The 20,733-nt window shown below is 36.5% G+C and overlaps 12 protein-coding genes and 1 pseudogene across 12 annotated transcripts; 5 read left to right on the plus strand and 8 right to left on the minus strand.

The window, feature by feature from the left end:
• Positions 1 to 520: 520 nt before the first annotated feature.
• On the minus strand, positions 521 to 952 carry LOC145275027 (copper-exporting P-type ATPase-like). Its single transcript, XM_080127558.1, has one exon. It carries the CDS (start codon positions 950 to 952, stop codon positions 521 to 523), a length of 432 nt encoding a protein of 143 aa, XP_079983684.1.
• Positions 953 to 1,000: 48 nt separating this feature from the next.
• LOC145275028 (putative copper-transporting ATPase PacS pseudogene) lies at positions 1,001 to 2,149 on the minus strand (annotated as a pseudogene).
• A 990-nt stretch (positions 2,150 to 3,139) lies between these two features.
• Positions 3,140 to 3,679, plus strand: LOC145275029 (7-cyano-7-deazaguanine synthase-like). The gene has a single exon (XM_080127559.1). The coding sequence runs from the start codon at positions 3,140 to 3,142 to the stop codon at positions 3,677 to 3,679; it is 540 nt and encodes a 179-aa protein (XP_079983685.1).
• Positions 3,680 to 5,090: 1,411 nt separating this feature from the next.
• Positions 5,091 to 6,654, minus strand: LOC145275031 (DNA helicase II-like). The gene is made up of 2 exons (XM_080127560.1): positions 6,537 to 6,654; positions 5,091 to 6,262 (listed from the first exon to the last, which is right to left on the minus strand). Exons 1-2 carry the CDS (start codon positions 6,652 to 6,654, stop codon positions 5,091 to 5,093), a joined length of 1,290 nt encoding a protein of 429 aa, XP_079983686.1.
• Positions 6,655 to 7,028: 374 nt separating this feature from the next.
• On the minus strand, positions 7,029 to 8,357 carry LOC145275032 (multifunctional CCA protein-like). The gene has a single exon (XM_080127561.1). The coding sequence runs from the start codon at positions 8,355 to 8,357 to the stop codon at positions 7,029 to 7,031; it is 1,329 nt and encodes a 442-aa protein (XP_079983687.1).
• Positions 8,358 to 10,106: 1,749 nt separating this feature from the next.
• Positions 10,107 to 10,694, minus strand: LOC145275033 (ADP compounds hydrolase NudE-like). The gene has a single exon (XM_080127562.1). It carries the CDS (start codon positions 10,692 to 10,694, stop codon positions 10,107 to 10,109), a length of 588 nt encoding a protein of 195 aa, XP_079983688.1.
• Positions 10,695 to 10,727: 33 nt separating this feature from the next.
• On the minus strand, positions 10,728 to 11,489 carry LOC145275034 (histidine/lysine/arginine/ornithine transport ATP-binding protein HisP-like). Its single transcript, XM_080127564.1, has one exon. The coding sequence runs from the start codon at positions 11,487 to 11,489 to the stop codon at positions 10,728 to 10,730; it is 762 nt and encodes a 253-aa protein (XP_079983690.1).
• A 1,999-nt stretch (positions 11,490 to 13,488) lies between these two features.
• Positions 13,489 to 14,745, minus strand: LOC145275035 (transcription termination factor Rho-like). Its single transcript, XM_080127565.1, has one exon. It carries the CDS (start codon positions 14,743 to 14,745, stop codon positions 13,489 to 13,491), a length of 1,257 nt encoding a protein of 418 aa, XP_079983691.1.
• Positions 14,746 to 14,778: 33 nt separating this feature from the next.
• LOC145275036 (thioredoxin-like) lies at positions 14,779 to 15,105 on the minus strand. The gene has a single exon (XM_080127566.1). The coding sequence runs from the start codon at positions 15,103 to 15,105 to the stop codon at positions 14,779 to 14,781; it is 327 nt and encodes a 108-aa protein (XP_079983692.1).
• Positions 15,106 to 16,080: 975 nt separating this feature from the next.
• LOC145275037 (trimethylamine N-oxide-binding protein-like) lies at positions 16,081 to 16,950 on the plus strand. Its single transcript, XM_080127567.1, has one exon. It carries the CDS (start codon positions 16,081 to 16,083, stop codon positions 16,948 to 16,950), a length of 870 nt encoding a protein of 289 aa, XP_079983693.1.
• Positions 16,951 to 17,027: 77 nt separating this feature from the next.
• LOC145275039 (glycine betaine transport system permease protein OpuAB-like) lies at positions 17,028 to 18,065 on the plus strand. Its single transcript, XM_080127568.1, has one exon. The coding sequence runs from the start codon at positions 17,028 to 17,030 to the stop codon at positions 18,063 to 18,065; it is 1,038 nt and encodes a 345-aa protein (XP_079983694.1).
• Positions 18,066 to 18,133: 68 nt separating this feature from the next.
• On the plus strand, positions 18,134 to 19,117 carry LOC145275040 (glycine betaine transport ATP-binding protein OpuAA-like). Its single transcript, XM_080127569.1, has one exon. The coding sequence runs from the start codon at positions 18,134 to 18,136 to the stop codon at positions 19,115 to 19,117; it is 984 nt and encodes a 327-aa protein (XP_079983695.1).
• Positions 19,118 to 19,301: 184 nt separating this feature from the next.
• Positions 19,302 to 20,228, plus strand: LOC145275041 (protein QmcA-like). Its single transcript, XM_080127570.1, has one exon. It carries the CDS (start codon positions 19,302 to 19,304, stop codon positions 20,226 to 20,228), a length of 927 nt encoding a protein of 308 aa, XP_079983696.1.
• The last annotated feature ends 505 nt before the right edge of the window (positions 20,229 to 20,733 follow it).

Below are 20,733 nucleotides of genomic sequence, written 5' to 3' on the forward strand. Positions count from 1 at the left end.
CCTATGATAACAAAGGAATGCAAAGAATGTGAGGATTGGACAGTTAAAGACTTGATTTATTGTGTTGGACACACAACCGATACAAGTATTAAATCTTTATGGATGGTTTATGGAAGTTCTTATGCAGCTAAGCACGATACTTACCAAAGAATAAAGACAACCATTTCTGACGGTATAAAAACAATTCCAGATGTAGTATTTTCAGAGACAAAAGAGCTAGGAAGAGTAAATCAGGTTGACCCCTTAGGAATTACAAACTTGAGAATTAGAGGAATGTGGCAAATTGAAAACCCAAGAATAGTATTTGATTATTTACATAAACCAACTAATAATAATTTTGAGTTAATTTGTATAATTCCAACTAAAAAATACGATGATTTTCCAAATGAAAGCATAACAAAACTGGAAGAAATTAATGAAACAAGTTTTAGCATTAAGGATGAACAAATAAAAGATCCGAATAATCCTGCGAAATTAATAGATTGCAAATTAATTAAATTCTTTTTATAGATTATTAAAACTATCTCCCCAACCTCAAAAACCTCAATCTATTGGCATTTGATACAACCGTAACCGATGATAGTGCCATGGCACTACTGGCAATGATTGGGCTTAGCATAAATCCAGTAAATGGATACAATATCCCAGCGGCAATGGGTATGCCTATTAGATTGTAGATAAATGCACCAAATAAGTTTTGTTTGATATTTCTAATGGTTGATTGACTGATATTGATAATATTAGATATTCCATGTAATGATGGGTTTAATAAAGCCACATCCGAGCTTTCAATGGCAATATCCGTACCGCCACCAATGGCAAAACCAACATCGGAAATTGCTAAAGCTGGGGAGTCGTTTACGCCATCTCCTGCCACGGCAACAAATTTACCTTGGCTCTGTAATTTTTTTACATAGTTTAATTTATCTTCTGCAGGCAAGCTGCTTGCCATTTTTCAATCCCTAAAGTACTAGCTACAGCTTTAGCTGTCTGCTGATTATCACCCCGTGAGCATAATGGTTTCAATACCCATATTATTTAGAGCTGATAAGGCACTTTTTGTATCTTCTCTTATTTTATCGGCTATGGCAAATACTGCTTCTAGCTTATCATTGATAGCAAAAAATACGGCAGAATAGGCGGATTCTCGCCAAGTTGAAATTTGGTTTTGCAGGTCTTTATCCTCTATGGCAATATTATTTTCTTGCATTAAATCAAAACTCCCTAATAGCATTTTATCGTTTTTGTATTCTGCTTTAATGCCTTTACCGTGTACTTCCTCTACGCCTTCTAATTTAAAGGAATTAGTTTGCAGGTTTTCGGTAAAATTGGTTAAGGATTTTGCCAACGGATGCGAGCTTGATTTCTCTAAGGAATAAACATAGTTATAGACTTTTTCTTTACTCTTATCATCTATAATTTTACTGTCTATAACCGAGGGTTTACCTTGTGTTAAGGTTCCTGTTTTATCTAGCACTACCACATCTATTTTTGAAGCTTTTTGTAGGGACTCCCCGTTGCGGATTAGCCCTCCATATTCGGCGGATTTTCCCATGCCTATAATGGTAGATATTGGTGTTGCCAAGCCCAAAGCACAAGGACAAGCAATGATAATTACCGATACCGCAGCAATTAATATGTGATTGGCACTAGCTCCTGTAAAAAACCAAATAATAGCCGTTGTTATGGAAATTAGCAGCATAATAGGAACGAAAACTCCCACTATTTTATCGGCTAAAAGCCCAATAGGTGGTTTGCTATTTTGTGCCGATGCAACTAGTTTGGTTATTTGGGCAAGTTTGGTTTCATTGCCAACTTTGGTAGCTTTCATCACAAAGCTTTGCCCTATGTTTACCGTTCCTGCAAAAACTGCATCATTTTTATTTTTCTGTATACTAATGGATTCACCTGTAAGCATGGATTCGTCAATTTGTCCCACCCCTTCAATTACCACACCATCTACTGGGATATTTTCCCCAGAATTGACTCTGATTAAATCCGCTACTTGTACTTCGTCTAAATCCACGGTTATATCTTTGCCATCTCTGATTACTTGTGCAGTTTTATTTCTTAAATCTAGCAACCTGTAAATAGCTTTTGAGGTTTTACCACGAGTTTTTAAATCCAATGCTTGCCCCAGACTCACCATTCCCTAAAATTATTAGTGAGGCTTCAAAATACACATGTCTTGATTGCTCTGGGAAAAAGCTAGGAAATATCACCACAAACATAGAATATATCCAAGCTGCTAAAGTGCCTATAGCAATAAGAGTATCCATATTACTATTTAATTTTTTAGCGAGTTTAAATGAATTTGTATAGGTTTCTTTGGCAAAAAAAGAACATGACAAATAAACAGGCAAAGCCAACAATAGACCAAGCTATTTGCGAGTTTAAGGAGTTAATTTCCATACTTCCACCCAGCAAGGCATAGCCTAGCATGGAAAACCCGAAAATAAGAAAAATACTACTTTGTAAAAGTTTGTGCTTATACTCTGCTTTTTCTGCTTTTTCTTGTTTTTTTCTGGTTTGGCTTAAGCTTTCTGCGGGCTTGGCATTATAACCGGCATCAATAACTGCTTGGATTATATCTTTTTCTGTTGCAGACCCTGTTACAACGGCTGTTTTATTAATTAGATTTACGGAAATATCTTCTATATTATCTAGTTTTAAAACTGCTTTTGTAATGGTGTTTACACAACCAGCACAATGAACCCCTTCTAAAGAAAAATGTTGTTCTTTTTGTTTCATAATCATTATCCAATTTGTTTGATAGTCTCCACCTGAAAAATTAGGCGAAAAGTTAGGTGTGCGTTACAATCATTTTAGCATACTAATGTTACTATTATCTATCACTTGATAAACTCGCTCTTCATAGCTTTTGTCAAGGTAGAGAGAGTGTTTTACAAGAATTTAACCATGATAGTTAATAAAGAGAAAGACGAAAAATTTTGCGTAGAGATGCAATTTATCGCATCTAATTGTGATTGATTGCGTTTGGTTATTAGAAGATGTGATGCTTAAGAGATGCCATAAATGGACGTCTCTACATTGGTTGGTGTTTGGACGTCTCTACATTGGTTGGTGTCGTGAATCATTGTTATGTAATTGTTTAATTAATCTGGGTAGGTTGTCATATATGGTAGTTGAGAAGAAAGCAGAGAGTAATAAGGGGAAAAAAACGGTGGTGATTTATTCTGGTGGGATGGATTCCTATACGGTGTTGCATTTGGCTAGGCAAGAAGGTTATGAGGTATATGCCTTATCGTTTGATTATGGGCAGAGGCATAATAAGGAGTTAGCCGTGGCAAGTAGGGTGTGTCAAGAGCTTGCTATTCATCATAAGCTTGTGGATATTCGTAGTATTAATATTTTATTGCAGGGCTCTTCATTGACCTCAATGGATATGGAGGTGCCATTAGGAGAGTACGATTTGGATAGGATGCAGTCAACAGTTGTACCTAATCGTAATATGATTTTATTGTCATTAGCAGTGGGGTATGCGGTTTCTTTAGGTGCTAACAAGGTGTTTTATGGTGCTCACGCAGGTGATCATGTGATTTATCCAGATTGCCGCCCAGAGTTTGTTGAGGCAATGAATCAGGTTTCAGCAATTGCAAATTATAATGCAGTAGAATCATTAGTCCGTTTTTATATGATTCTAAGGACGTTATTTTGAAAACAGGTTTGCAGATGGGTTTGGATTATAGTCAAACATGGACGTGTTATTTAGGGCGTGATCAGGCGTGTGGAGAGTGTGGTTCTTGTTTGGAGCGTTTAGCAGCTTTTTCTTCTGTGGGGATGCAAGATCCTTTGCATTATGAGAAAGTATTGGTATAGAAATTTGAATGTTTATCAAGCACTGGAAGGGTTATTTTATTGTGGGTAAAATTAATAAGAAAAATGCTCCCATATTGTAAAACATGTGTAGTAGGGTGCAGCTAATGATGTGTTTGTGCCTGTCTCTAAATAAGCCAAAAATCAGTGAGGGGATGATGATTCCGTATGTGCTGGGATCATCTGCACGAAGGATAACATGCAAGCTAGAAAAGAAGATAGAAACAATCACATTGGCAACACTGATATGAAGGGAGGTTTGTTTTGCCCAGTTATAGTGATGTAGCCATGTTTGCAGTCCGCCTCTAAAGACAATTTCTTCAACAATAGGGAAACCAATCACAATCAATAGACAGGCTTTCCATTGATTCCATGTGAGTGCTTCATTGGGCCAATTTGCTGGAAAAATTAGTGCATAAATTACCCAAAAACTGATGGCTAATAGAAAGTATATATAGAATAAATAGTCTTGATACCACTTAATAAAAACGGGTTTGAGAATGGTTTCTGTTTCGTAGCTTTCCGCTTGGACTTTTGTTGAGCGTTTACTGAGTTTTTTGGGTTGTTCTTTGCGGAATGATCGGATGGAATTAATGCCTGAATGCGAGAGTTTGTTGCTAAGTTGTTGCAGGATGGTGATGGGGGTTTTTCGCACATGGTTTGTGAAGCCTTCTAGTACTTCTTTGTCAAAAGGAAGTTGGGTTTGAAAGTCACGCATACCACAAAAAAATTGCCAGTATGGATTTTCTAACCAAAGTGATAGGGTGAGTGAGTAGTTGTCTCCATTTTGCGTGTTGATGGCATACATTGCTGCTAATTGCCGAGTGTCATAATAGCTGTTATTATGGCGATAGCTTTTTCCTAGTTGTTCGCTAATAGCTTGCCAATTAAAGTGTTGGGTAAGTTGGTAGAGTTTGCTTTTTGATTGATAAAGTTTGTTAGGGGGATAGTTTGAGATTTTTCTGTGTGTGTATGGGTGTGGGTTGTGTGTGGCGAGCCGTTTTCATGTTCTGCATTGAATGCTTGCTGAATGGATTGTTCCACTGCTGCATTGGTGATGATTGGGTAGTCATTTGCAAACAGTTCACCTTGCGAGAGAGTAGGTGGTTTTAGACTAGACATAGTGAGCGATTGCAAAGTTAGGTAGTGGTCAGATAATAGCGACTGGTTTTTTGAGAATATTTTTTTAATTTATATTTATAAAATACATCATCACTATAGTTGAGTTGGTAAGGTTAGGTTTTTAGAAATGTTTAGATTTCAACAATGTCAATGGATTCTTCAGGAAGTTCTCTTAAAAAACAAGAAACTGGGTAGCTGGTGAATTGGTTGCCATAAAGCTGGCGATAACCTGCAAAACTAAGGTATAGTTTTTCCCGTGCTCGAGTCATGCCAACGTATGCAAGGCGACGTTCTTCAGTGAGTTTTTCTTTGGACTCTAGGCTACGTAGGGTGGGAAATAGTCCATCTTCCATACCAACCATAAATACAATGGGAAATTCTAATCCTTTAGCTGAATGCACAGTCATCAGTTGCACACATTCATCAAGTTGTTGGTGGTTAACAATCGGTTCTTCACCAGATTCAAGTGTGGCATGAGCAATGAGTTCGCTGGCTTCTTTGTATTCTTTTGAGGCAATAATCAATTCTTTAATGTTTTCCTCACGAATTTCTGCTTTTTCTTTGGATTCTTTTTCGTAGTGGGTAATGAGTCCGCTTTGTTGGTAGATGAGGTCAATTTGCTCATCAATGGTGTGGTTTTTTGCTTGTTCTTTCCATTGTTCAATGAGGCTGATAAAGTTTTGTGTAGCAAGGTGAGTGGATTGTTTGGCACTTTGCCAGTAAGAGATTTGTTGTTCATTTGCAGCATGGGTAATATTTTCAATGGTTTTATTGCCAATGCCTCTGGTGGGAACGTTAACCACTCTTAAAAAAGCAGCATTATCATTGGGATTAATTAGTAGACGTAGGTAGGCGAGGGTGTCTTTAATTTCTGCTCGTTCAAAGAAGCGAGTTCCACCATAGATGGTGTAGGGTATTTTTGCACGAATAAGTGCTTCTTCAAATAGCCGAGATTGTACGTTTGAGCGATAGAGTATAGCGATATCACTGCCTAGAATACCATGTTCTAAGGCACGGTCAATTTCTTTAATCACAAAGTCTGCTTCACCTAGTCCATTTACAGAAGCGTACACCTTAACATTTTCACCGCTTTGATTGTCTGTCCAGAGATTTTTTCCAAGGCGATTTTCGTTTTTAGCAATAAGTTGATTAGCACAGTTGAGAATGGGGTGAGTAGAGCGGTAATTTTGCTCTAATCGTACTTGAGTTACTTCTTTGAATTGTGAGAAATAGTATTCAAAAGATTGGATATTTTCAATTTTTGCCCCACGCCATCCATAGATCGATTGATCATCATCACCCACTACAAAAGTATTTGCATGTTCGCCATTGAGAAGTTTTATCCATTTGTATTGTAAGGTATTGGTATCTTGAAATTCATCAATGAGTAGGTGGGAAAACGTTTGTGGTAGTGTGCCAATAAGTCAGGATTTTCTTGGAGCGTTTCATAGGATTTGAGAAGTATTTCTGCAAAGTCAACAAGGCTGCTTTGCATGCAAAGTAGTTCGTAGCGGTGATAAATGTCTAATTGCAGTGCCTCCCAGTCATTTGAGCGTGAATTTTATATGCTCTTATGCCTTCATCTTTCTGTCGATTGATGTAGTTGGCAACACTTTTTGGTGGATGATTTTTGCTGTCAATATTGAGATCACGCATGATACGACGTATTAAAGAGAGCTGGTCTTCTGAATCCATTATTTGAAAGTTTTTATCCAGTTTGGCTAGTTCATAATGGGTCCGTAGAAAACGATGATTGATACCATGAAATGTCCACACCATAGTCCATGAAGAGGTTGTTGCATAAGGTTATGTAAGCGTGTTTGCATTTCTTTGGCTGCTTTGTTGGTGAAGGTGACGCTACAGATGGAACTAGGTGGAATGTTGTGATGCAGAATTAACCAAGCAATGCGATGGGTGAGAACTTTGGTTTTACCACTTCCTGCACCAGCAAGAATGAGTGAATGTCCTTCAACTGGCAGGGTAACGGCTTTTTTTTGTTCAGAGTTAAGGGTATGGGTAAGAAAGTCTGTTTGCTTGCTGAGGAGTGAATCAACTTTTTTCATGTTGCTTTAGATGAATCTGTTTTTAACTTTTTTAGAATCGAGAACGTGTTGGATGATGGCAATGCGTTGTTGTTTAATGGTTTGCTTTTTTTGTTCGTTATTAAGTTGTTGAAAATCAGGGTGATTGTAGGGTTTGGATTGTTCGAACTGTGAGAGTTTTTCGGCAATTTTATACCAGAAGTGTTTTGATGGATAAGGGGTGTAGCGAAATCCGGTACGTCCTTTGGAATCACTTTCACTGATAATGAGCAAATCTTCAAGAGATTGTGGGGTTTGGAAGTATTTGATGGCAGTGAGTACTTTAAGGTAAGTATCAGCTTTCATTTCTTGGTAACGATGATGAAAATGGGTATGCCATCTTGCACTGAGTTTGGCCAGGTTTCGTATGTGTTTTGGGGTTTTGAGTCTTTCACAGAGGTTTTCAACGAGTTTGACGCCACGTTGTTCGTGTCCGTGATGCGAGGGGAGAATGGCTTGGGGGGTGGTGCCTTTGCCAAGATCATGTGTCAATGCACAAAATCGAATGGCAACACGGGTGGTCATTTTTGTAGCATGTTCTAAAACGAGTAGTGAGTGTATGCCACAGTCTATTTCTGGATGCCATCTAGCTGGTTGTGGCACGCCAAATAAATGTTGTATTTCTGGAAACCAGTCTTTGAGTCCGCCTATTTTGTGGAGTAGGTGAAAAAATAGTTGTGGAGAGCGAGTTTGTAAGGCTAGTTGAGTTTCTTGCCAGATGCGTTCAGCTGATAGGTTATTGAGTTCTCCTGATTGACAGATGGATTGCATTTTTTTTATAGTTGATGGGGCAACAGTGAAACCGAGGTAAGCAAAACGTGCGTAAAATCGTGCAACTCGAAAGACTCTAAGAGGATCTTCTTCAAAGGCATTGCTGATGTGACGTAGTTGTTTGTTATGAATGTCTTCAATGCCATTGTAGGGGTCGATAAATTTATTGGGATTAGTGGGGTCTTGTGCAATTGCATTAATGGTTAAGTCTCGACGAAGTAAATCTTCTTCTAATGTGACGCTTTTTGCAGTGTCAAAAACAAAACCATGGTAGCCTTTTCCTTGTTTTTTTTCAAGGCGAGCTAGGGCATATTCTTCTTTAGTTTTGGGGTGTAAGAAAACAGGGAAATTTTTCCCTACTTGTGTAAACCCGAGTGCCAACATTTGTTTACTCGATGAGCCAATTACCACCCAATCTCGTTCTTTAATTGTGATGTTGTTATCATATTTTTGTAGAAAAAAGTCTCTCACTGCACCGCCTACTTTGTAGTAGACAAAGGGGAGGTCTTTTGCTGTGTGTTTTTGGGCAGATGGATTCCTACTCATTCATGTAGATGTGGTGTTAGTTAAGTGCTTCTATGTAGTCAAGAATACCTTGTGATGATTGGTGTAGTGTTTGTTGATTTTTAGAGTCTGAGGCAGTTAGGGAGAGTTTAAAATCTTTAGTGCCAACAGGGAATAGTGCACCACATACTTTATGCTTTTTGACTAAGCGAGAGGCTAAAAAAAGCGGATAAGGGTAGAGGTGGGCTTTGGAGTTGGTTTGGTGATGTATTTTTTTTACTACATCATTTAGGGTTAGTGTGTCATGACCTATTGCTTCAATCCGTTGTTTATCTTGTTTTTTTTCTGTGGTGACTAGAGAGACAAATAATTCGGCTAATTCTTTAATATGAATGGGGGATAAATGAATATTTTGACCAATAAGTGGGTAGAATTTTTTGCGTTGTAAATCATTAGCAATGTATTTAACAAAGCAAGATGATGCTCCATCAGGTTCTACTCCATGACCATAATACCAACTTGAACGAACGATACTGATTTTAGTGAAAACATTCGATAGCAGAGCTTTTTCTCCATAGGAACGAGAGAGTAAATAGGGGTTGTTGATGGTAAATTGACTGATGCCAAGAGAGGAGTGGTGAATTAGTCGCTGAATTTTGTTTTTTATGCAAAGCTGACTTAAGTATTTGCAGAAAAAATGATTGTGAGTCTCTAGTTGGGCAGTGTTGTATAGATTGCTTTCGTAAGCTCTAAAGAAATTGAGTACTTTGGTGGATTCTTTAATGGTTAGGGAGATTTCATTTGTACTAAGGGGATTGAATTGGGAAAGAATGATGTTGTTGTTAAATTTTAAGTAGCTATGCCGATGTGGATGTATGAGAGGGGCATGGCATTGGTAACCTAATTTGCTCAGTAAGTATAGAACATAGCTGCCAACTGCTGTTTCTGCTCCCAAAATAGTGATTTGGTTTGCCATGGGAAATGATGAGGTAGTTATGTTAATCTTGTTCAACCATACACATCAGGGGAAAATTGTTTTTTCTGGCACAGTTGATGACTTGTGATTTTCTTGTTTCTGCCTCATCATAGCTAAATATACCAGCAAGACCTTTACCTTTTTGATGGATTTCAGTGGTGATGGTTTCGGCTTCATTTTTGGATTTATGAAAAAATTTCATCAGTACATAGATAACGAATTCAAATGTGGTGAAGTCATCATTGAATAGGGTGACTTTATACATTTTGGGATCGTCAATGTAGTTGTCTAGTAGATGATCAATATGCTCGTGTGTGTCTGGTAAGCTCATGATGGTCTGGTCATTTATTGTTTGATATGGATGAATTTTGGTTTGTAGTTGTCAAACGGTTTAGAATTTTGTATAGGTTTATTTATGAATTTCAGTTCTGAAGGTGATGTTAACAGTTGGGTTGAGCATCGTTGCTACTGAGCAATATTTGTCTACAGATAGTTTAACAGCATGGTCCAGTCTATTTTGTGCAACTTCTCCGTATACTTGAAATAGTAAGTCAATATCGGTAAATACTTTGGGTATGTTGTCGCTGCGTTTGGCGGTTACTTCAACATGAAATTCTTTAAAAGGTTGCTTGCTTTTATTGAGAATGCCTACAATATCAATTGAAGCACAACCGGCTAAGCCCATTAGCACCATCATCATGGGTCGAGTTCCTTGGTTGCTTCCACCAACTTTTGGTGAACCATCTATATTTATGGCATTTTCTTCATTGTCTTTGGCAATAAAATGTACGCCATTTTGCCAAGTAAGTTTTATATCAGCACTCATGTTTTTTTAAGTAATCTATGGTTAAATGTAGCGCAGTAATACTACGCGCTTCGGTAAAATCATCTCGTTGTAATAGCCTATCAATATCAGTGAGTGCCCAAGGGTATACTTCTATTGATTCGGGTTCATCACCCTCAAGAGGAGACCAATGTAAGTTTTTAGCAAATAGGATATGGGTAATGTGTCCCATGTATCCCGGTGCAATGGAAACGGTTTTTAAAAATGCAATTTCTTCTGCACGATAGCCCGTTTCTTCTTGGAGCTCTCGGTTAGCAGCTTCTTCCATTTTTTCATCAATTTCTATGTTCCCTTTAGGGAAAGCAAGTTCATAATGTTCTCTTCCACCACAATACTCACGAATTAATAAAACTTCATTGTTAGTATTCATCGCAACAACTAAAATAGCTCCTTTTTTTCCTCCCTTTATGGCTTCATAAGTTGTTTGAGTGCCATTTGAGAAGGTGAGTTGTTTTTGTTCGATGGTAAAGAGTTTGGAGTGAGCAATCTCTTTCCTTTTTTCTATCTTTGGTAGGATTTTATCAGGGTCAATATAATCGGGGTAAATTGTTTTTGGCATAGGTTAAGTATAACATTTATAACGATAATCTAGCTATATTAAGTGGCTGAGAAAATGTTGAAAATCTTTGCTTTGTGGTTTCTCAATAATGTTGCTACCTTGTTCGGCAATTTTCCCATGCTTTAAAAATAGTGTGTAATCGGTTATACGTTTTGCAAATTTAATTTCATGGGTAACAAGAATCATTGTGCGTTTTTGTTTGGCTAATTTTTCCATCAAGTCTAGTATTCCATAGACCATTTCTGGGTCTAATGCGGATGTTGGTTCATCAAAGAGTAAAATTTTTGGCTTCATTGCTAGGGCTCTAGCAATTCCGATGCGTTGTTTTTGCCCACCTGATAGCTGTGAGGGGTATTTTTTAAGATGTCCGTGCATACCCACTTGCTCAAGTAATTCAACGGCTTCTTCTGTGGCTTCTTTGTGCTTTTTTTTCAGCACTACCATGGGTGCTTCAATTACATTTTCCAATACGGTTTTATGTGCCCATAAATTGAATTGCTGGAATACCATGCTGATATTTTTGCGAATTTCAATGAGTGCTTGTTGGTCTTTAACAATGGGTTTTCCTTGTTTATTTATAACAATAGGTAGTTCTTTATTGTTAAAAATGATTTGTCCAGATGAGGGGATTTCTAAGAGATTGAGACAACGTAGTAAGGTGCTTTTTCCCGATCCGCTTGAACCAAGAATGGTGAGTACCTGTCCCTCGTAGGCTTGTAAAGATACGCCATTTAGAATTTGTTCTTGATCAAAGTTCTTTTTTATGTCATTAACTTGTAGGATAGGGGTATTCATTAGGGTTGTTTTAACTGGCATAAACAGTTGTTATCAGATTTAATTCTGATGATTCGTTGTTGTAAGGTTAGGGTATCTAATAGTAATAGCTGATTAGTTAATGTGGGTAGGTTCATTAACATTTTAATGGTTTCATTTGCTTGCATCAGCCCTAATATACCAGCAGCTGTGGATAATACCCCAACTTCGCTACAATTTTCTGTGTGGATTTGCTCGCTATTTTGTGGAAACAAGCATGCATAACAAGGAGAGGGGGATTGGCGAAAATCAAAGCAACAAAGTTGCCCTTGAAAGGCAATTACTGAGGCAGAAATTAATGGTTTTTTATATGTTATACACATTGAATTAACCATGTAGCGAGTATCAAAATTGTCGCTGCAATCAACAACAATATCTACTTTTTTCATGATTTTTTTTGCTACATCAATAGTGAAAGAATCTGTGATGGTTTCTATTTTGGTATTTGGATTAAGTTGGGTGAGAAGATGAGAAGCGGAGTTTGTTTTTGCCGTATTGATATTTTGTGTAGTGTGGATGATTTGACGTTGTAAATTAGATAGTTCAACGAGATCATTGTCAATAAGGATGAGTTTTCCTATACCACTAGCATTGAGATATAGTGAGCATGGGCTACCTAACCCACCTAGACCAATAATAAGTGCGGTAGCCTTTTTAAGGGAAGCTTGTCCTGTATAACCTACTTCTGGTAGAAATATTTGACGACTGTAGCGTCTGAGTTCGTCAACAGTAAATGGCGAGTTCATGCTATGTGGTATAAACCCTCATTTTATTGGAAGGAACTGGTGAGAGTTTTATATTTATAATAACGGTGAATATGACAGAGCATATTAAATTGGATGCCTAGAATAATGGTAGAGGAAAGTAAGTGAAAAGGCTGTACTACCATTGGAAAAGAAAAATGGTTAAGTAGAGAGCCGCTGGTAATTTGTAAAACAATCATAATCAAGGCAATGAGTTGAAAGGTAACCAAAATTTTTCGTGGAGGATATTTATATAGTAGCCAAAGAAGCGTAATATTGATGAGAATAATCACCCAAGAGAAGCTACGATGGACATAGAAAATATCACCTAATAAACTCAGCCAATTAGTTCGTGTATTAGTTGCTTTGCTGGCAAAATCAATCATTTCTGTACTTGAGTACCCATGAGCATTTGTATCAGCATAAGAGCTAAAATAATCGCAATTAGATAGTAAAGAGATTTTGGTGTGGTAGGGATATATTTGATTCATAATAGGTGTCTACTGCATGAGAGGGAGAGATTTGTAGCTGTTGAATACTAAATTTTAAGTAAATCAGTAGGCATAGGATGAGCAATGCCATTAACATATGGGCACTAATCATCCCAGGTAATAAATTGGTGGCTACCACTACTGCACCTAATACGCCTTGTAAACAAATTAGTACAAAAATGGTAAATGAGATGTAGAATAATTTTGGATAATCCTTCTTTAATAAGAAAGAGAAAGCGAATAACCCTAAAGAGATTATTCCGACGAGTATGCCAAATAATCGATTAAAATATTCTGTCCATGTTTTTTTTGCATTAAATGGTTCTAATGTTTGTCCATTAGCAAGTTTTGGGGCATATAGTTCACGATAGTTATCTGGTAATTGTGATTCTGATGTGGGTGGGATGAGTTGACCAAAACATGTCGGCCAGTCTGGACATCCCATGCCCGATCCAGAGGCACGAACAGATGCACCAATTAGGATAAGAAGATAGACTGCAACAATGGTAATAAAGGTAAACTTTTTAAAAACAAGTAATTTATTCATTTATATATATATTTAAATGATTAATCTATTTAGAAGAGTCAAGACCATTGCAAAATTAGTATACTTGTGATGATAGTGTTATCATTATTCCTGAATACTTATTTGTTCATAATAAACATTGTTTTTTGAATCCTTTTGTTTTATGATGCATTGTTTATTTTTTAACAGGCTTGATTAATGTATTAGACGATTAATTTGTTCTATTTACGCATGGCGTCAAAAAATTCAGCATTAGTTTTAGTTTTTGACAGGCGGTCAATTAGAAATTCAGTTGCTTCGGTATCTTCCATTGTTGATAAGAGTTTTCGTATAACCCAAATACGCTTTAGCTCTTCAGGTGAACAAAGTAGTTCCTCTCGTCTAGTGCCACTGCGATTAATATTAATTGCAGGGAAAATGCGTTTTTCTGCTAATTTTCTATCAAGATGGATTTCCATATTTCCAGTACCTTTAAATTCTTCATAGATGACTTCATCCATTTTAGAACCCGTATCAATCAGTGCTGTAGCAATAATGGTTAAACTTCCACCTTCTTCAACATTACGTGCTGGACCAAACAGGCGTTTTGGACGGTGCAGAGCCTTAGCATCAACTCCTCCAGTAAGTACTTTTCCAGATGATGGAGTTTCCGTATTATAAGCACGAGCTAAACGTGTGATGGAATCTAATAATACGACCACATCTTTTTTATGCTCAACCAAGCTTTTTGCCTTTTCAATGACCATTTCGGCTACTTGAATGTGTCGACTGGCTGGCTCATCAAAGGTAGAAGAAATGACTTCTGCTTTTACCGATCGTTGCATTTCGGTAACTTCTTCTGGACGTTCATCTACCAGTAAGATCATTAAAATGCATTCTGGATGATTGGTTTCAATGGAGCGGGCAATATTTTGTAGTAGAAGCGTTTTTCCTGCTTTTGGTGGAGCAACAATTAAGCCACGTTGACCTTTACCAATTGGTGAGGCAATATCAATGGTGCGTGCAGTAATGTCTGCACTTGATCCATTACCAATTTCTAGCTTGATGCGTTCATTAGCATGTAGAGGGGTAAGATTTTCAAATAGTAGGCGTTTGCGATTTTTTTCTGGGGGTTCAAAATTAATGCTATCTAGCTTATGCATGGCTAAATAACGTTCATTATCACGTGGTGTACGCAATGTTCCTTTTAAACTATCACCCGTTTTTAAATTGAATTTTCTAACTTGATTAGGTGAAAGATAAATATCATCAGGTCCAGCAAGATAGGAGGATTGTGGTGAGCGTAAGAAGCCAAAACCATCAGGCAAAACTTCAAGCACTCCTTCACCGTCAATTTGTTCGCCTTCAGCAATTTTTGCTTTTAAAATAGCGTAAATAACATCTTGTCTTCGTCGGCGAGCGACGTTTGCGATGCCTAGCTCATCAGCTAATTTATTTACTTCTGTTATCGGTATTTTCTTTAGATCGACAATATTCATATTTTCCTTGAGAGGTAATCTTACGGGGTTTTTTTAAGTAAGATGTTGATTGATAAAATCAGCAATTTCTGCCTGTGGAAATGCACCCACTTTGGTTTCTACTGCTTCGCCATTTTTAAATAAAATCATGGTTGGAATACCTCTGACCATAAATTTTTGTGGACTTTGTGGATTCTCATCAATATTGATTTTTGCAATTTGAATTTTATCGGTATACTCCATCGCTAATTTTTCTAATATGGGAGCAATTGTTTTACATGGATTACACCATGGTGCCCAAAAATCAACTAATACGGGAATAGCTGACTGGCTGATTGTTTGTTCAAAATTGTCATCATTAATGTTAATGATTTTGCTCATAAAAGAACTCCTTAAAGTTGTTTAAGTTAGTGAAAAAAATAAAGGATAAATTAGGATAATGAAGAAATTTGTACTAATAAGAGCAGAAATAGTACATAGGGAAACTTTAAAATTAATTAAATTTAAATACGATAAAAGTTAAGATTGCAAAAAAATTAGTCAAGTTAAACTCAAAGATTCTGTGTATGCTAATGTGTATAGATATTAGGTGTTAAAAAAGATATATTGAGATTCGAGAAAACAATAAATAGCGTTGCGTCAGAAAAAATTAATGTACTTAATTAGTAAATCTAGTAAATCAACTTTGCTCGAAGCGTGATTTTGTTTGGAAAATCGACACAACACAAGAAACACAGAGCATCTGGATAAATTCTAACACAGTTTTATCTATAAACTTTAATTTAGTATAAAAAAACTTGTGATGTAATATACTGAATTCAACACTCCAAGTTGAGCTAAATGGGTTAACCTCCTAAGGTTTAAGTAAAAAATTAAAGGCGTGTTTGTGGAAGCTGTTTTTTAAGTTAGAGCTAATGAGAAAATGTTATGTATTCCTAGCTTGTCGTACTAAAGATAATGTTAGGATTACCTTGCTATTCTGTCAATATAGCTTGACTATTTTTTTGCATATTCTACTCTACTACTTTACAATATTAACTTATGAAGAGCGTTTAAATGTTTCTGTTTGATTTGAAAATTTTAATTGATTTAATGAAATATTTGACGGTATTTGTGCATGGAGATATTGCAAGCATGCTCTACTTTTATTAATTTTATAAGGCATTACATGGTAGGGATGTTGGATGCATTGTTGAGAGGGATTAAATTGAAGGAGATTATTGATATTTAGCTATGAGAACTTTAAAGAAAAAAATTAGGTTGTTGTTTGTTGTGATTATTAGTGTTTTATTTGGAGCAGTTGCTGTTCCTAATGTCGCTTTGTCTGGAGAGTGTGGGGAAGTTTCTATTACGGAAATGGATTGGGCATCTAGTCAAATCATCACTGAAGTGGTGAAGTTTTTAATGGAGAATGGTTATGGTTGTGAGGTTAAAAAAGTTCCTTCATCCACAGTGCCTGCTGCTGCCTCTTTGGCGGAAAATGGTAAGCCAGATATTGTGACTGAGATGTGGATGAATAGTTCGCCTGTATTTTTACAATTAGAGAAAGAAGGTAAAGTGGAAATTGCTGGTGATGTTCTTTCTGATGGAGGAGTAGAAGGATGGTGGATACCTGAATATCTCGCTAAAAAGCATCCTGAACTGACAACTATTGAAGGAATTTTGAAAAATCCGCAGCTTGTGGGTGGTCGTTTTCATAATTGTCCAGTTGGTTGGGGATGTCGCACAGCAAATGATAATTATGTGGTTGCTTTTGGTTTTAAAGAACATGGTATAGAAGTGTTTAATCATGGTTCTGGTGAAACGTTGGCAGCCTCTATTGCAGCAGCTTATGCTGATAAGAAACCTTGGTTTGGTTATTATTGGGCTCCGACTGCAGTTTTAGGAAAATATCCAATGATAAAAGTGGATGTAGGTCCTTATAATAAAGAAATTCATGATTGTGCTCGTAGAAAGGGGTGTACTAATCCTAAGAAATCTGCCTATCCTTCAGCTCGTGTTGTAACGGGGATAGTGAAGCGTTTTGCTTATGAGCATCCTGAGGTGTATGAGTTATTACAAAATCTTTCATTTCCTAATAAAACAATGAATTCATTGCTTGCATGGAAAGAAAATAATAATGCTTCTTCAGAGGAAGCGGCTGTGCGTTTCTTATCTCAAAATTCGAATATTTGGAAAATTTGGGTAAATGTGGAAGCAAGAAAAAAACTTGCACCACTTTTATAAAGATTGTTTTAATTAGCCCCCATCATATTTTTTGATGGGGGCTTTTTTTTACCAATATATCCGAAGAATAGTATTTCATGGCAACTTATGATGGTTTAGTAAAAACGCTTGGTTTAAGTGATTGGTGTGCTACAGGAGTTGAGAAAACTCCAATGAGCATGGCAGAATTATTAGCTAAGGCAAAGGATGGAAAAGTTGATACACCATGGTATGAAATACCTTTTCCTTCTTTGGATAATCTTAATAAAGCTTGTCCGAATATAGGTAAAACTCGTGATTTAACTAATGGATTAGAAAATGGTTTTTTAGAAGTCAAAAGCTATTTGAAATTTATTTTAGATCCATTTACTGAGCCATTAAGTTGGATGTTAGATGGAGCGTTGTTTCTTTTTAGTTCAATACCTTGGTGGGTTTTTATTCCAGTACTCATGTTTTTGGTCTATCAAGTGGCTAAATCCATGGCAATTGTCGGATTTGTTGCCATTATATTTCTATTTTTTGCTTTTATTGATCATTACACTTTTGCTGTTGAAACATTGGCGATTATTTTTGTATGCACATGTATTAGTGTTTTTTTTGGTGTACCGATAGGTGTTGCGATGTCAAAAAGTGACCGTTTTCAAAAGGGTACTATTCCTATCTTGGATATGTTACAAACCTTACCTCCTTTTGTTTATCTTATTCCGCTTATTTTTTTATTTAGCGTAACGGAGTCAAAATTATATGGTATTGCAATTATTCTTTATGCAATTGTGCCAGTTATTCGCTTGACTGATTTAGGTATTCGCTTGGTTGATCAAGATGTGGTTGAGGCAACCGATGCTTTTGGGATGTCTGCTAGGCAAAGGCTTTTTCGTGTGGAGATTCCCTTGGCATTGCCGAATATTATGGCAGGTGTGAATCAGACTATTATGATGTCATTGGCAATGGTTGTTATTGCTTCACTTGTTTCAGCACCTGGTTTGGGTGTATTGGTGTTAAAGGGAATCCGTAATTTAGAACTTGGTGTTGGTTTGGTTTCTGGGCTTGGTATTGTATTACTTGCGATTGTTTTAGATCGTGTTAGCAAGGCATCTTTAAATCGTATTAATTTCGCACAAGCACAGAATAAATGAATTGTCATGAGAATGTAAAGATTTCGATTAAAAATCTTTATAAAATTTTTGGTCAAAACTCTTCTTCAATGGTTGAATTGGTCAAAAAAGGTATATCTAAAGATGAACTTTTAGACAAATATCAGCATGTCGTAGGATTGAATAATATCAATGCTGAAATTAAAGCTGGAAAAATCACTGTTATTATGGGTTTGTCAGGCTCTGGTAAATCCACGCTTATTCGCCATTTTAATCGTCTTATTGAACCCACTGAGGGAGAGATTTTAGTCGATGGAGAAAATGTATTAATGATGGATAATAAGCAATTACAACAATTGCGCCAAGAGAGAATGTCTATGGTCTTTCAAAAGTTTGCTTTATTACCACATCGTAGTGTAATTGATAATGCAGCGATGGCATTATGGATTAGAGGCATGGACGAAAAAGAAAGCCGAGAACAGGCTCAACCATGGGTGATGAGAGTGGATCTAGATGGTTATGAAAATCATTACCCTCATCAACTTTCTGGTGGCATGCAACAGCGAGTGGGTTTGGCAAGAGCTTTGGCTTCCAACTCGGAAATTATGTTGATGGATGAAGCATTTTCTGCACTGGATCCATTAATTCGCAATAATATGCAAGATTTATTGATTGATATTCAGAAAGATTTACGTAAAACTATAGTATTTATTACTCATGATTTGGATGAAGCACTTAAATTAGCTGATCATCTTGTTATTTTGAAAGATGGTGAAATTATTCAACAAGGAGAACCGCAATATATTTTGTTGAATCCAAATAATCCGTATATTGAAGATTTTGTCAGTGAGATTAACCGAGCTAGGGTATTACGTGTTCGTTCGGTCATGCATAAAAACAACATAAAGAAAAAAACAGATGGTGAGATAGATGCTGATGATAACCTAGAATCAGTTATAGCCTTGTCTAAAGGTAATACCAATCATATTTACTCTGTTCTTGAGGACGGTAAGCCAATAGGTATTTTAGATATGAAAGTCCTTGTTCAAGCTCTTGTTCCACGTATTTCTTCGAATCAAAATAAAGCTAAGTAAATAATTTGCTTTTTTTTGTTGCCTACAGGTATTTATTATTCTCCCTCAGCAATAATTTATTAATCTTTAAAAGAGATGAGTAATAGGGTTAAAGATGTATAATTTTTTAGAGGATAGTAGAGAAAAAAATATTTTTTTCTAATTCGTACCCCTTTCGTTTTATGATTGTTTTGATAAAGATAAGATGGATATAATTTTCGCTTTTTTTAGTTTTGGTTTTTTTGTATTTATATTTTTTGTACTGGCTGTATTGCTCGCAATAAAGGGAGTGAAAATTATTCCACAGGCTGATCTGTGGGTGATTGAGCGTTTGGGTTCGTATCGATTAACGTTATCAGGAGGGATTCATTATATCGTGCCTTTTATTGATTCCATTCGTGCTCAATATAATACCCAAGAACAAGATTTAGAAGTTCCTCAACAAAAAGTTATCACTAAAGATAATGTCTCAATTATGATTGATGGGATTGTTTTTATTCGTGTGATTGATGCCAAAGAAGCAGTATATGGGGTATTAAATATGAAAAATGCTATTTCTCAGTTAGCCCAAACAACGCTGCGTTCCGAGATTGGTAAAATGGATTTAGATGAAACTTTATCCTCAAGGGAACAACTTAATAGTGCACTTTTGACGGCATTAGATAGTGCTGCCAGTCAATGGGGGGTGAAAATTACTCGTGTTGAAATATCTGATATAGATGTGCCGGAAGAAGTGCGAGCAGCAATGGAATTGCAGTTAAGGGCAGAGAGAGAACGTCGAGCGACTGTTACGCAAGCTGAGGGGCAGAAAAAATCCACAATAGAAGTCTCTGAAGGTGAAAAAATAAGAGTGTTTAATGAATCAGAAGCCGCAGAGCGAATGTCTGATGCTAAGAAATATGAACAAGTTCAATTAGCAGAAGGTCAAAAGCGAGCAATGGAGTTAATTAATGAGGCAATGAGAGAGAATCCACAAGCAGCTGAGTTTTTGTTGGCAAAAGACCGTATTAAAGCTTTTAGTGATTTGGCTTCTAATACTACACAAGACAAAATAGTTGTGCCATATGATGCTGTTTCATTAGTTGGAGGGTTGACTACTTTAGTTGAAACACTTTCTAAAAGAAAGCAATAATTGATGATGGATTTATATGCTCCGATTCCTGAGTGGATGTTACTAGCATTTGGCTTGGGTGTTATCGCTTTAGAATTATTTTTTCTCAATCTTTTTGTTATTTTATTTTTTGGTTTAGGGGCAGTGATTGTTGGTCTGATTGGTTTTGTTTTTCCTTTTGGAACAGTATTCTCTCAGCTTTTCTTTATTGCTATTTTAGGTCTAGGTGGAGTATTGTTTTTCCGAAAAAAGCTGATAAACTTAAACACAGTAACATTAGAATCTAAGCAAGTTAATCCCATTGATACGTATTCTAAAGAAGGTGTTGGTGTGATTAGTATACAAAATGGTGAGGCAATGGTGAAGTTTGAAGGAACCTTTTGGTCAATTTCACAGGAAAGTTTGAAGAATGCCTATGAAGAGGGCGAGCGGGTGAATATCCAACTTAAGGGCAACACAGTAACCATTATTTCTTAAGAAAATTTCTGCAAGTTTTTGAAACTTATACCTTATAGCCCTTTGGCTA

Source organism: Euprymna scolopes, unplaced genomic scaffold (assembly GCF_053919585.1).
Source record: "Euprymna scolopes isolate OS-2025 unplaced genomic scaffold, ASM5391958v1 sca552, whole genome shotgun sequence".
NCBI lineage: Eukaryota > Metazoa > Mollusca > Cephalopoda > Sepiida > Sepiolidae > Euprymna > Euprymna scolopes.

Excerpts from the sequence above, each read along its gene's own strand:
- LOC145275033 (XM_080127562.1), bottom strand. The coding sequence starts at position 10,694 with ATGCCAAAAACAATTTACCCCGATTATATTGACCCTGATAAAATCCTA.
- LOC145275041 (XM_080127570.1), top strand. The coding sequence starts at position 19,302 with ATGGATATAATTTTCGCTTTTTTTAGTTTTGGTTTTTTTGTATTTATA.
- LOC145275029 (XM_080127559.1), top strand. The coding sequence starts at position 3,140 with ATGGTAGTTGAGAAGAAAGCAGAGAGTAATAAGGGGAAAAAAACGGTG.
- LOC145275040 (XM_080127569.1), top strand. The coding sequence starts at position 18,134 with ATGGTTGAATTGGTCAAAAAAGGTATATCTAAAGATGAACTTTTAGAC.
- LOC145275032 (XM_080127561.1), bottom strand. The coding sequence starts at position 8,357 with ATGAGTAGGAATCCATCTGCCCAAAAACACACAGCAAAAGACCTCCCC.
- LOC145275037 (XM_080127567.1), top strand. The coding sequence starts at position 16,081 with ATGGATTGGGCATCTAGTCAAATCATCACTGAAGTGGTGAAGTTTTTA.
- LOC145275031 (XM_080127560.1), bottom strand. The coding sequence starts at position 6,654 with ATGGATTCAGAAGACCAGCTCTCTTTAATACGTCGTATCATGCGTGAT. Across the intron at positions 6,263-6,536 it reads CAATCGACAGAAAGATGAAG|TGGGTGATGATGATCAATCG; the intron begins GCATAAGAGCAT and ends ATACTTTTGTAG.
- LOC145275035 (XM_080127565.1), bottom strand. The coding sequence starts at position 14,745 with ATGAATATTGTCGATCTAAAGAAAATACCGATAACAGAAGTAAATAAA.
- LOC145275027 (XM_080127558.1), bottom strand. The coding sequence starts at position 952 with ATGGCAAGCAGCTTGCCTGCAGAAGATAAATTAAACTATGTAAAAAAA.
- LOC145275039 (XM_080127568.1), top strand. The coding sequence starts at position 17,028 with ATGGCAACTTATGATGGTTTAGTAAAAACGCTTGGTTTAAGTGATTGG.
- LOC145275034 (XM_080127564.1), bottom strand. The coding sequence starts at position 11,489 with ATGAATACCCCTATCCTACAAGTTAATGACATAAAAAAGAACTTTGAT.
- LOC145275036 (XM_080127566.1), bottom strand. The coding sequence starts at position 15,105 with ATGAGCAAAATCATTAACATTAATGATGACAATTTTGAACAAACAATC.